The 14773-nt window shown below is 45.1% G+C and overlaps 1 protein-coding gene across 1 annotated transcript; it reads right to left on the bottom strand.

Annotated features, from left to right (window-relative positions):
• Window positions 1-3500: 3500 nt before the first annotated feature.
• Window positions 3501-12809, bottom strand: LOC135534631 (fructose-1,6-bisphosphatase 1-like). Its single transcript, XM_064961561.1, has 6 exons — window positions 12538-12809; window positions 7516-7678; window positions 6826-6918; window positions 4919-5059; window positions 4373-4510; window positions 3501-3834 (listed from the first exon to the last, which is right to left on the bottom strand). The coding sequence occupies exons 1-6, from the start codon at window positions 12705-12707 to the stop codon at window positions 3613-3615; spliced, it is 927 nt and encodes a 308-aa protein (XP_064817633.1). The 5' UTR covers window positions 12708-12809; the 3' UTR covers window positions 3501-3612.
• Window positions 12810-14773: the final 1964 nt, after the last annotated feature.

Below are 14773 nucleotides of genomic sequence, written 5' to 3'. Positions count from 1 at the left end.
ATATACTGCATAGAGGTAACATTAGGTCTGTCTGATATTTAGTTGTACTGATAAATATTTCACACACTGGTTCCCCATGGTGGTCTGAGAAGGTACTGCAAATTCCTTGAAAATAAATTACAATGAAGGAATAATGGGAAAATGGTCACTTCCCCTTCAGTTCCTGGTCCAGGATGGGAAGTAGTTGGTGGCTATATTGGTTTACTTATTCTTTGGTCTGGGTGGTGAGGGTGTATCTTTGGTCTAGTCTAGTGGTTGATGGAGTGTTGGTGTATCATTGGTCACTTGGTCAACAGCATGCTGAGTCTTATAAGTGATAGAGGATCTTTGGTCTCTTGGTTTATAATGGGTCTTTACATAGGGAGTGTGTACCTGCTTGGTCCCTAGTTACTAGGACCCTAGTTACCATTGTTGGCCTGGTGTGTGCGGTCCCTAGTTACCATTGTTGGTCTGGTGTGTGCGGTCCCTAGTTACCATTGTTGGCCTGGTGTGTGCGTCCCTAGTTACCATTGTTGGCCTGGTGTGTGCGGTCCCTAGTTACCATTGTTGGCCTGGTGTTTTTGGTATATATCCAGGTACTCCTGGACGTCACTAGGTGACCCCATCACCACGGGAACTCTCTGGTGGATGTTGATTGGCTGAATGTCCAGGACGTTCTGACTTCCTGTGGTTGCCATACCGCCTGCCTGCTCGATGATGAACGCCATGGGGTTGCACTCATACAGCAGACGCAGCTAGAACACAGAGAACACTTAATATTACAGAATATCTTCCTAATATTGAGTTCACCCCCTTTTTCCCTCAGAACAGCCTCAATTCATCAAGGTGTCCAAAGCGTTCAACAGGCCCATGTTGACTCATGCTTCCCACAGCTGTTTCAAGTTAGCTGGATGGTCTTTTGGACCATTCTTGATACATACAGGAAACGGTTGAGTTTGAAAACCCCAGAACTGTTGCAGTTCTTGACACGAACTGAAGCACCTGGCACGGCACCTATTACCACTTATTATCACCTATTACCCACTTAAATCTTTCGTCATGTCCATCCACCCTCTGAACACAATCCATGTCTCAGTTGTCTCAGATTAAAGAAGGATTTTTAAACCTGGTCTCCTCCCCTTCATCTACACTGATTGAAGTGGATTTAACATCAATAAGGGATCAGTTTCACCTGGACAGTCTGTCATGGAAAGAACAGGTGTTCATAATGGCCTGGTATTCATAGCAGACTTTGAAAAGACAACTGGAATTTATATATACATGCCTGGACTATTTTAAATTGAGAATCTCTTTAACCCATTGTATAAGTCATGTATAGTAAACTCCAGGTGTAAAATAGTAACTAATGGCTACTTCTCAGAAAGTATTAAATTGTCAAGAGGAGATAAACAAGGTTGTCCGCTATCAGCATATCTATTTATTATATTAAAATCAGATCCAACAATAATAAAGGGGGCTAGAAATTCAGAGCTTAAAAACAAAGCTGTCATTGTATCCATGGTCTGATGATGTGGGTATACTCGTTATTCATATCCCAAAAGAAAGTGATCTCACTACAGTAGATTTTAATATTAAGTTAAGAAATCACCCTAATTCATTCTTTAGTCATATCCCAGTTTACCTATTTACTTATGGTCCTGCCTACACCTAACGACATGTTTAAATTATGAGCAAAAAAAAAAATATTCCACTTATTTGGAACAAGCCAGAAAAAATGTAACGGGCCTATTTATTTAATGAATTCGGAGGGCAGAAATTATTAAAGCAGCAGACCTCTCACTAAAGGCTTCAGTCATACTTAAATCCAAACTGGTTTTCCGGCAAATGAGTAAAAATGACCTTTTCTCATTTAGTCAGATTACAACCTCTCACTCTCAGTTATTTGATAACGAAATAATCTCCAGAATCTCTATTTTTTAAACAAGCCATAGGAAGTTGGTTGCAATTTCAGTTTAATCCACGAGAAAATACCAAATATACTAATTGATTTATGTACATGAGGATACAACCATCCCAGCTCTGTAGATTTTGCTGCGAAGAGAATGATTAGATCACTTGTTTTGGTGCTGTCCTCATGTGGCTTGTTTTTAGTATGTAATATATATGTATGCACAAACAAAAACACATGAAATGATATTGAGTTACAGTTCATAAGGAAATCAATAAACACATTCATTTGGCCCTAATCTATGTAGTTCACATGACTGGGCAGGGACACAACCAAATCCTGAATGAGTTTTCCCTAACAAAAGGGCTTGATTACAGAAAGAAATAGTCCTATCAGCTGTCCAGGTGGCTGGAGAAGCCAGGTGTGGATGTCCTCTAAAATGATGTTGGAGGCGGCTTATGGTAGGGAAATGCACATTCGATTCTCTGGCGGATATTCCTGCAGTTAGCATGCCACGTGTAGCCGATGTGAAATGGCTAGCTAGTTAGCGGTGGTGCGCGCTAGTGGCGTTTCAATCAGTGACGTCACTTGCTCTGAGACCTTGAAGTAGTGGTTCCCCTTGCTCTGCAAGGGCCGCGGCTTTGTGGAGTGATGGGTAACGATGCTTTGAGGGTGACTTGACGTGTGCAGAGCGTCCCTGGTTCGCACCCAGGTCGGGGCGAGGGACGGGCGTAAATTCTATGCTGTTACACACGCTTCCTCAAAACTTGCGTTGTGTGTTTAAGGAATTTTTATCTATAATGACTAATTATGTATACATTTCAATCAGGATGCACTAATCAGAATACTATTATGCTACTGTACATGTATGAATTCTCTCTTGATCCCAGTATTGAATGTGGTCAAGAGTTCAGAACAATGACGGTCTGTTCCTTGGTACAAATGAATGAACTGTCTCGAATGCTTATCTACACTGACTGACCTTGGCTCTAGGCAAGGAGGGAAGGCTTGAGAGCTATAGAGCCTTTCTACCAGTGTCAAGAAGAGACGGAACATTTAGAAAACGCTGACGTCAAATGTGTGTGTACTCAGTACTCTCTTGAATAAAGGCTGTTACTTGACTTTTAAGACCGGGCTCTGTCCATTCCTATAAAATAAGGGTCTTAAGAATTGACAGAGTGTTTAGTTTTAATTGGAAATTAAAACAGAGGAATTAAATTCCTTCAACAGTGTTGTAACAAAACTGCACATTTTAGAGTGGCCTTTTGTCCCCAGCACAAGGTGCACCTGTGTTATGATGCTTCTTGATATTCCACACCGGTCAGGTGGATGGATTATCTTGGCAAAGGAGAAATGCTCACTAACGGGTGAAAACAAGTTTGTGCAACATGAGAGAAATCAGCGTTTTGTGCGTATGGAACATTTCCGTGATCTTTTATTTCAGCTCATGGAACCAACACTGTACATGTTGAGTTTATTTTTGTTCTGTATAAATTGGAAGTAGAAGCCTAAGCTTTGTTATCCATTAGTTTACTCCAATTAGGGGAGGTGGTAGGGTTAGGCGACAACAATAAATATATTATTCAACAGAACCACATCCTTACACACAACCGTCACTGTTCTGAAGACATCACTGTTGTGACATGCCAAGAACACCACCTCCATTTCCTATTTCAGCTCCAGCTCTTCTGCTTTCAGCAATAGAGGAGATGAACACACATTGATCACATTGTGACCCTCCACATTAGGAAACTAAACAAGCCAGGACACAAAGCTACAACATCTTGACCCATCTTTCCCCTTGAGAGGTTAGAGGTCAGGGCCCACCTTTCCTCAGGGCTCTTGACGTTAGCAGGGTAGAGGAAGATTCCTCCATAGACCAGGGTCCTGTGGACGTCTGCTACCATAGAACCCACATAGCGGGCACCGTACGGGGCACTCCCATCCTGAGACACAGAGTAAGGGTTAGCCCCTGAACCACAAAACACAGTTACAGCCTAAATGGTTAGCCAATAACAGGGGGACATTTCACCATTGTATCTGTTCTGTATACAGCCAGTTTCAGATGTTAGAGAAAATAATCTCAAGTAAGGAACTACCTTGGCTAGACGCAAGCCTAACCTCGGGGAACTACTTTGTGTGCAGGTACCTCGGGGAACTACTTTGTGTGCAGGTACCTCGGGGAACTACTTTGTGTGCAGGTACCTCGGGGAACTACTTTGTGTGCAGGTACCTCGGGGAACTACTTTGTGTGCAGGTACCTCGGGAACTACTTTGTGTGCAGGTACCTCGGGGAACTACTTTGTGTGCAGGTACCTCGGGGAACTACTTTGTGTGCAGGTACCTCGGGGAACTACTTTGTGTGCAGGTACCTCGGGGAACTACTTTGTGTGCAGGTACCTCGGGGAACTACTTTGTGTGCAGGTACCTCGGGGAACTACTTTGTGTGCAGGTACCTCGGGGAACTACTTTGTGTGCAGGTACCTCGGGGAACTTCTTCTTTTGCAGGTACTCCGTGACAGCGGGGTCAAAGTATTTGGTGTATCCTTCATTCAGACTGTAGATATTCCCTTTCGGTTTGATCTTTAGATCTCTGTCCACCAGAATGAACTCACCTATGGCCTGACAGAGAGATAAATAAACGATCCAATCAGCGGACAGACAGCTGGATACATTAACATGAATGATCCAATCAGCGGACAGACAGCTGGATACATTAATGTGAATGATCCAATCAGCGGAGAGACAGCTGGATACATTAACGTGAATGATCCAATCAGCAGACATACATTAACATGAAAGGTCCAGTAAAAGTTATAATAGCTGCGGGTAGAGGAAGGTACTCAAGGGGACAAGCAGTAGTTGACTTGCTGAGCTATAACAGCTGCAGTGATGTGGGTAGAGGAAGGTACTCAAGGGGACAAGCAGTAGTTGACTTGCTGAGCTATAACAGCTGCAGTGATGTGGGTAGAGGACAGTACTCAAGGGGACAGTAGTTGACTTCCTGCCCGGTAGTGGGTATGTACTGACCGGGTCCAACATGAAGCAGTTGACCCCCTGCCCAGTGGACAGTACCATCATGGTGGCGCTGCCATAGAGGGCGTATCCAGCCGCAACGATGTTCCTTCCGGGCTGCAGTGCGTCGTTCTCACACGGGTCGTCCTCTGTCGTCTGGAAGACACACCGGACTATTGGTTGATTTATTTGATCGTTTAAAAAAAAATGCATCTACAGTGGTAAGAAACAGTAGGTGAACCCTTTGGAATCACCTGGATTTCTGTATAAATTGGTCATGACATTTGATCTGATCTTCATCTAGGGTCACAACAATAGACAAACACCATCTGCTTAAACTAGTATCACAAACAATTATACGTTTTCATGTCTATTGAACACACCGTGTAAACACAGTGCAGGGTGGGGAAAGTATGTGAACCCTTGTATTCAAGAACTGGTTGACCCTCCTTTGGCAGCAATAACCGCAACTAAATGTTTTCTGTAGTTGTGGATCAGACCTGCACAACAGTCAGGAGGAATTTTGGACCATTCCTCTTTACAAAACTGTTTCAGTTCAGCAATATTCTTGGGATGTCTGGTGTGAACCGCTCTCTCGAGGTCATGCCTCAGCATCTCAATCGGGTTGAGGTCAGGACTCTGACTGGGCCACTACAGAAGGTGTATTTTCTTCTGTTGAAGGCATTTTGTTGTTTATTTACTTCTGTGTTTTGGGTCATTGTCCTGTTGCAGCACCAAACTTCTGTTGACAGACAGCCTAACATTCTCCTGCAAAATGTCTTGATAAACTTGGGAATTCATTTTTGCTTCGATGACAGCAAGCTGTCCAGGCCCTGAGGCAGCAAAGCAGACCCAAGCCATGATGCTCCCTCCACCATACTTTACAGTTGGGATTAGGTTTTGATGTTGGTGCTGTGCCTTTTTTCTCCACATATAGTGTTGTGTGTTCCTTCCAAACAACTCAACTGTAGTTTCATCTGTCCACGTAATATTTTGCCAGTAGCGTTGTGGAACATCCAGGTGTTCTTTTGCGAACTTCAGACCTGCACCAATGGTTATTTTGGACAGCAGTGGCTTCTTCCGTGGTGTCCTCCCATGAACACTCTTCTTGTTTAGTGTTTTACTTATCGTAGACTCATCAACAGAGATGTTAGCATGTTCCAGAGATTTCTGTAAGTCTTTAGCTGACACTCTAGGATTCTTCTTAACCCCATTGAGCATTCTGCGTGTGCTCTTGCAGTCATCTTTGCAGGATGGCCACTCCTAGGGAGAGTAGCAACAGTGCTGAACTTTCTCCATTTATAGACAATTTGTCTTACCGTGGACTGATGAACATCAAGGCTTTTAGAGATACTTTTGTAACCCTTTCCTACTTTATGCAAGTCAACAATTCTTAATCTTAGGTCTTCTGAGATCTTTTGCTCGAGGCATGGTTGATATCAGGCAATGCTCCTTGTGAATAGCAAACAAATGTTGACTGTTTCAATAGGGCAAGGCCGCTCTAACCAACATCTCCAATCTCATCTCACTGATTGGACTCCAGGTTAGCTGACTCCTGACTCCAATTATCTTTTGGAGAAGTCATTAGCTATTAGGGGGTTCACATACTTTTTTACAACCGATACAATGATTAAGTGATGTATATTTTCTGTGTTTTAGTTTAAGCACACTGTGTTTGTCTATTGTTGTGACTTAAATGAAAATCAGATCAAATTGTATGCAGAAATCCAGGTAATTCCAAAGGGTTCACATACTTTTTCTTGCCACTGTATAAGCTAAATACATTAGGTGTCAAAGCACTTTATAGAACACATCCATACAAACCCAGCCTGGTCCAACACACTGCCCGCTGGGTTCACCTTCTGTTTGGTTAAAAACAACATGAGATATGGCTCTTGTAGAGAAGCCTATAGAATACAGACCTTCCTAAAGACAGCAAAGATGGTGCCGATGGAAGCCAAGCAGTCGATGTTGGAGGAGCCATCCAGAGGGTCAAAACACACCACGTATTTACCCTGGAGGAGAGACCAGGGGAGTCAAAACACACCACGTATTTACCCTGGGAGGAGAGACCAGGGGAGTCAAAACACAACACGTATTTACCCTGGAGGAGTCAAAACACACCACGTATTTACCCTGGAGGAGAGACCAGGGGAGTCAAAACACAACACGTATTTACCCTGGAGGAGTCAAAACACAACACGTATTTAACCTGGAGGAGAGACCAGGGGAGTCAAAACACAACATGTATTTACCCTGGAGGAGTCAAAACACAACACGTATTTAACCTGGAGGAGAGACCAGGGGAGTCAAAACACAACACGTATTTACCCTGGAGGAGAGACCAGGGGAGTCAAAACACAACACGTATTTACCCTGGGGGGGGGTCAAAACACACTATATATTTACCCTGGAGGAGACCAGATAAAAGTGATAATTTGTATTATGCTCATCAGTGCAGGGATAGAAACAAAATGTGGACTTTCTGGTGGGTTGCCCCCCCTGCTCTAAACAGCAATGCTGCCAGAATTTGAATAACCTTTGGTCCAATAACTAACCTTCGTCTAGTTCTACTATCATCCCTTTAACACCAGGACAACAGCGTTAGTTACCTGTCTGTCTGGTTCTACTATGATGGCGGTGTCATCCTCCTCTGACACCAGGACACAGGATGTGAAGGAGGATTTGATCATGTTGATAACCAGGTTGTTAGACAGGATGTCCAGCTTCTTCACCTGGTCCCCAGTCACATTGGTGCTGCCCGCTATGCCATACCTGGGAAGACGAGAGGAGACGCAATTAGTACCCACTACCCATCTCAGTGGTGCTGCCCGCTGTGCCATACCTGGGAAGACGAGAGGAGATGCAATTAGTACCCACTACCCATCTCAGTGGTGCTGCCCGCTGTGCCATACCTGTCAACCAGGGTAGAGACAGAACCGCTACCTCCTCCTAACCACCGCTACCTCCTCCTAACCACCGCTACCTCCTCCTAACCACCGCTACCTCCTCCTAACCACCGCTACCTCCTCCTAACCACCGCTACCTCCTCCTAACCACCGCTACGTCTAGGCCCCCCCCCTTGTTTCATAAACCCAAATGATGTAAATGAGTCTGGCTTTAAGGTGCATGCCAACGCCACCTCAGCATTACGGCTACATTTCATACTAAGCCAAATCCTGGGGATCATCAACTAGATTCAGCTGGGGGCCAATTTCCTTGGGGAGTGGATGGTCGTGGTGCCGGAACGTAATTACAAATCATTCGTAGACTGCAAATTGGCAGCAAAAAGCACAGACAGTCTGACTAAAACAATAATTTCAAACCTTGCTGAGGAAAAATTATCTACACACAACACACCATAATGACAAATCAAAAACAGTTTTTCATAAATGTTTGCAAATGTATATATAAAAATCTAAAAAGGTGTTTTTGCTTCGTCATTATGGTGTTATGATGTCATTATGGTGTGTAGATCAAACCTGACTCAGTTACACCAGATCTGTCAGGAGGAATGGGTCAAAATTCACCCAACTTATTGTGGGAATCTTGTGGAAGGCTACCCACAATGTTTGACCCAAGTTAAACAATTTAAAGGCAATGCTGCCAAATACTAATTGAGTGTATGTAAACTTCTGACCCACTGGGAATGTGATGAAAGAAATAAAAAGCTGAAATAAATCACTCTCTCTACTATTATTCTGACATTTCACATTCTGAAAATAAACCGGTGATCCTAACTGACCTAATACAGGGACTTTTTAAAAGGATTAAATGTCAGGAATTGTGAAAAACCGAGTTTAGATATAATTGGCTAAGGTGTATGTAAACTTCCGACTTCAACTGTATGTGTCTCTAATGAGAGACAGATTAGTCCTGTCGGTTGATGTGCTGGTTTTAGTTGACCAGTGCTCTTTCACAAAAACAACTCCACATTACCACATGTAAAGACAACCAAATATGTGCCAAGTGTGATTCTGCAATTTTGAAATGAGGAAGTGAGTGCGATTGTGTATACCAAAAACACTGTCCTTCTCTCAGCACATATCAAAGCTGCAGGATGAAGTTAAAATCTAGACTTGGTTTCCTCTATCGTAATCGCTCCACTTTCACCCCAGCTGCCAAACTAACCCTGATTCAGATGACCATCCTACCCATGCTAGATTACGGAGACGTAATTTATAGATCGGCAGGTATGGGTGCTCTCGAGCAGCTAGATGTTCTTTACCATTCGGCCATCAGATTTGCCACCAATGCTCCTTACAGGACACATCACCGCACTCTATACTCTTCTGTAACCAGGTCATCTCTGTATACCTGTCGCAAGACCCACTGGTTAATGCTTATTTATAAAACCCTCTTAGGCCTCACGCCCCCCTATCTGAGATATCTACTGCCTGTCCTGCCAGTCACTTTCTGTTAAAGGTCCCCAAAGCACACACATCCCTGGGTCGCTCGTCTTTTCTGTTCGCTGCAGTTATCAACTGGAATGAGCTGCAACAAACACTCAAACTGGACAGGTTTATCTTAGACTCTTCATTCAGAGACTCAATCATGGTCACTCTTACTGACAGTTGTGGCTGCTTTGTGTGATGTATTGTTGTCTCTACCTTCTGGACCTTTGTCCTGTTGTCTGTGTCCAATAATGTTTGCACCATGTTGTGTACCATGTTTTGTGTTGCTACCATGCAGTGTTGTCATCTTAGGTAACACACCATGTTGTATATATATGCATTTTCATTTATTTTCATCCCATCCCTGCAGGAGGCCTTTTGGTAGGCTGTCATTGGAAAATAATGACTTGCCTAGTTAAATAAAAATAAACAAATACCACATCAAATGGAATGTGAAGGTACATAAAATACAGCTACCTACCTTACCTATGTCACAAGTGATTGGTCAAACAGCCTGATAACCTTAGTGCCTAGGCTACCCTCTGCTGAGTGGAGAATGGTTCACTAGAATGGCTGGAACGGAGCCAATGGAATCAAACCACATGTTTGATACCATTCAATTCGCTTGGCGTAACAAACGTACATATTGGAGATTTACAATACTAACAGTATTATTTGAATTATCAATTTTGACAACAGTAACAACAATAACCAAGGGTCAAAATAACCATACAATAAGCATACAGTAGAGGACATGTGCAGGTTGGTCTGTCAGACACTGTCCCTCATCTTATGGCAGGCAGCAATGTAGTGCGCTGCCAACCCACAGCTCTCAGCGTCCTCCCCCAACAGGATGGGAGCCTGCTCTCATCAGAGAGGTCTTTGAAACTGTGAATAAGGGATTCAAATTTGGGGAAAAGACAATAATTGTTCTATATTTTTTACATTTTGTCAGGAAATGCAGCTCCGTCTCAGGTTCTGCTGTTGTGCAGTGGTTGCACAGCCTCTCCTCTACAGGGAGACAGGTTTTCCTGTGTCTACCCTTCAATGGCAAGGCTGTGCTCACTGAGCCTGTACTTTGTCAAGGTTTGTCTAAGGTTTTGATCAGTAACCATGGTCAAATAGTTAGCCACGGTGTACTGTCGATTTAGGGCCAGATATCACTGCATTTTGCTTTGTGTTTGTGCTTCCCAATAAGCAATGTAGTTTGTTTTGATTGTGTTATAATTTGGTTTATTCTGATTGATTGGATGTTCTGATCAGGAGACTTCAGTGTGTTAGTAGAACAGGTTTGTGAACTCAGGACCAGCTGGATGAGGGGACTGAGGCTTCAGTGGGTTAGTAGAACAGGTTAGTGAACTCAGGACCAGCTGGATGAGGGGACTGAGGCTTCAGTGTGTTAGTAGAACAGGTTAGTGAACTCAGGACCAGCTGGATGAGGGGACTGAGGCTTCAGTGTGTTAGTAGAACAGGTTTGTGAACTCAGCCCCAGGACCAGCTGGATGAGGGGACTGAGGCCTCAGTGTGTTAGTAGAACAGGTTAGTGAACTCAGCCCCAGGACCAGCTGGATGAGGGGACTGAGGCTTCAGTGGGTTAGTAGAACAGGTTAGTGAACTCAGCCCCAGGACCAGCTGGATAAGGGGTCTGAGGCTTCAGTGGGTTAGTAGAACAGGTTAGTGAACTCAGCCCCAGGACCAGCTGGATGAGGGGACTGAGGCTTCAGTGTGTTAGTAGAACAGGTTAGTGAACTCAGCCCCAGGACCAGCTGGATGAGGGGACTGAGGCTTCAGTGTGTTAGTAGAACAGGTTAGTGAACTCAGCCCCAGGACCAGCTGGATGAGGGGACTGAGGCTTCAGTGTGTTAGTAGAACAGGTTAGTGAACTCAGCCCCAGGACCAGCTGGATGAGTGGACTGAGGCTTCAGTGTGTTAGTAGAACAGGTTAGTGATCTCAGGACCAGCTGGATGAGGGGACTGAGGCTTCAGTGTGTTAGTAGAACAGGTTAGTGAACTCAACCCCAGGACCAGCTGGATGAGGGGACTGAGGCTTCAGTGTGTTAGTAGAACAGGTTAGTGAACTCAGCCCCAGGACCAGCTGGATAAGGGGTCTGAGGCTTCAGTGTGTTAGTAGAACAGGTTAGTGATCTCAGGACCAGCTGGATGAGGGGACTGAGGCTTCAGTGTGTTAGTAGAACAGGTTAGTGAACTCAACCCCAGGACCAGCTGGATGAGGGGACTGAGGCTTCAGTGTGTTAGTAGAACAGGTTAGTGAACTCAGCCCCAGGACCAGCTGGATGAGGGGTCTGAGGCTTCAGTGGGTTAGTAGAACAGGTTAGTGAACTCAGGACCAGCTGGATGAGGGGACTGAGGCTTCAGTGTGTTAGTAGAACAGGTTAGTGAACTCAGGACCAGCTGGATGAGGGGACTGAGGCTTCAGTGTGTTAGTAGAACAGGTTAGTGAACTCAGCCCCAGGACCAGCTGGATGAGGGGACTGAGACTTCAGTGTGTTAGTAGAACAGGTTAGTGAACTCAGCCCCAGGACTAGCTGGATGAGGGGACTGAGGCTTCAGTGTGTTAGTAGAACAGGTTAGTGAACTCAGCCCCAGGACCAGCTGGATGAGGGGACTGAGACTTCAGTGTGTTAGTAGAACAGGTTAGTGAACTCAGCCCCCGGACTAGCTGGATGAGGGGACTCTTTTCTTTGCTCAGCTCTTGGCATTGCAGGGCTTGGTAATTATATGAGAGGGGGTCACTGTATTTTAGATGTTAACAAAACTGAATTGCTCTTTTTTTAGTTTTTATTATTAAATGGATATTGGCCTAATTCTGCCCTGCATGCATTGATTGTAGTTTCTCTGAACATGTAGGAGAATCATACAGACCTCTGCATTCAGGGTTTCAATGGGGTGTTTGTCCCATGAGGAAATCTTGTTCACCTCGCTGCCATAAAGTGCATTTGGTTCAATGACAGGCAATTTGTTTAAGCCAAATTTGAATAGGTATTTCAACTTGAATTTGAATGGCGTAAGTTTCCATGCGGTCTGTCTCTCATTCAACTGAGTCTGTTCCAGCCATTCCCGCGAGCCCGTCCTCCCCAAATTCCCACCAACCTCCTTACGTGGATATGGTGCATCTGAAACTTCATTCAGTGTGTAAATTGTCTCTCCAATGAGAGAGAGAGACAGACAAGTCCTATTTTGTTGAAGGCATGCATGCTAAGTGTGATGATAATTACTTACAGGTTGGCGATGCCAGCTTTCCTCACGGCTGTGGAGATGGCTTTGACCGCCGTGCACATCGAATTGAGCAGGGTAGTGAGCTCCCCTGTCCCCTTCGCTTTCCTCCCTTCCTCCAGCACAAACCGGGTTAAAGTCACCACGTTGGTATCAAAAGAGCCTCGGTCAGACATGACTACAAAGATCTTAGAGCTGCGGGCCAGAAGAGTCCTGAATGACAATGTTGACTACAAATCAAACAATGAAATGCCTGACTGTTAACACGGAACTTTGAGATAAGAGAGGGTAGTGAAGACAGGACAGCCAATCCGAAGTGAAAGCGCACAGGGAAAGAGGAGTGGCCGGCCGGGTGGAAAACAATGGGTTATTCGATTATGCTGAGCCGTGGGGAACCGGTCTATGGCCCGTGACATAAACGGGCAAAAGCGGTAGGCTTCTTCTTCCTCTGTGGGGTTTGTCGTGATTGGCATCGAACACTATGGTGCATTACCGCCACCTACTGAACCCCCCCTCCCACTGAAAAAAATAACCTACAGAAGTATAAAGAGGGGTTCCTGCGTCACATGCACCTTCTCGGTGGAAAACACAGCGTCCTTTGTAGGGGACAATGCTGTCTGTAACCAACAATGGACTGAACTGACACTGTAGCTAGAATGGGAGGGTAAATAATAGACTCTCTCATGCCTGAAATCAAGCTGAAGCTGAGTGAATGCACAGTGTGCAAGCTTTGTCACAAAGTTGGAAGCACAGAATAATCTAGAATGTCATTGTATGCTGTAGCGTTAAGATTTCCCTTCACTGGAACTAAGGGGCCTGGAAAATGAAAACAGCCCAAACCATTATTCCTCCTCCACCAAACTTTACAGTGGGCACTATGCATTGGGGCAGGTAGCGTTCTCCTGGCATCCACCAAACCCAGGTTTGTCCGTCGGACTGCCAGATGGAGAAGAGTGATTCATCACTCCAGATAACGTGTTTACACTGCTCCAGAGTCCAATGGTGGCGAGCTTTACACCAGTCTAACCGACGCTTGGCATTGCGTATGGTGATCTTAGACTTGTGTGCGGCTGCTCGGCCATGGACACCCATTTCATGAACCTCCCGACGAACAGGTCTTGTGCTGGCGTTGCGTCCGGAGACAGTTTGGAACTCGGTATTGCAACCGAGGACAGATGATGCGCTTCAGCTCTCCAGTTCTGTGAGCTTGTTGTGGTCTACCATGTCCCGGCTGAGCTGTTGTTGCTCCTAGACGTTTCCACTTCACAATGACAGCACTTACAGTTGACTGGGGCAGCTCTAGCAGGGCAGAAATTTGACAAACTGACTTGTTGGAAAAGTGTCATGCTATGACGGTGTCACATTGAAAGTCACTGAGCTATTCAGTAAGGCCATTCTACTGTCATTGTTTGTCTATGGAGATTGCATGGCTATGTGCTAAATTTTATACGTCTGTCACCAACGGGTGTGGCTGAAATAGCCAAAACCACTCATTTGAAGGGGTGTCCACATACTTTTGCATATATAGTGTATTAAGCTATTATAGGCCTAACTCACTATATTGTTAAACTGGAGATTATACACATTTTGCAAAACTCGTGGATATCCTGGACCCACTCCTATTCGCAGACCGCCACAACAGATCCACAGATGATGCAATCTCTATTGCACTCCACACTGCCCTTTCCCACCTGGACAAAAGGAGCACCTACGTTAGAATGCTGTTCATTGACTACAGCTCAGCGTTCAACATCATAGTGCCTTCGAAGCTCATCACTAAGCTAAGGACCCTGGGACTAAACACCTCCCCCTGCAACTGGATCCTGGACTTCCTGACTGGTCGCCCCCAGGTAGTGAGGGTGGGTAAGAACACATCTGTCATACTGATCCTCAACACTGGGGCCCCTCAGGGGTGCGTGCCCTTCGGTACTTCTTGTTCACCCACGACTGTGACCAAGCGCGACTCCAACACCATCATTAAATTTGCTGATGACACAACAGTGGTAGGCCTGATCACCAACAATGATGAGACAGCCTATAGGGAGGAGGTCAGAGACCTGGAGGTGTGGTGCCAGGACAACTACCTCTCCCTCATTGTGAGCAAGATAAAGGAGCTGATCGTGGACTACAGGAAAAGGAGGGCCGAGCACGCCCCAATTCTCATTGACGGGGCTGCAGAGCAGGTTGAGAGTTTCAAGTTCCTCGGTGTCCACACTAAGGATCTGTCATGAATGAATCGTGA

The sequence above is a fragment of the Oncorhynchus masou genome, unplaced genomic scaffold, assembly GCF_036934945.1.
Source record: "Oncorhynchus masou masou isolate Uvic2021 unplaced genomic scaffold, UVic_Omas_1.1 unplaced_scaffold_3702, whole genome shotgun sequence".
Lineage (NCBI taxonomy): Eukaryota > Metazoa > Chordata > Actinopteri > Salmoniformes > Salmonidae > Oncorhynchus > Oncorhynchus masou.
This window is presented reverse-complemented; position numbering and strand designations above follow the sequence as displayed.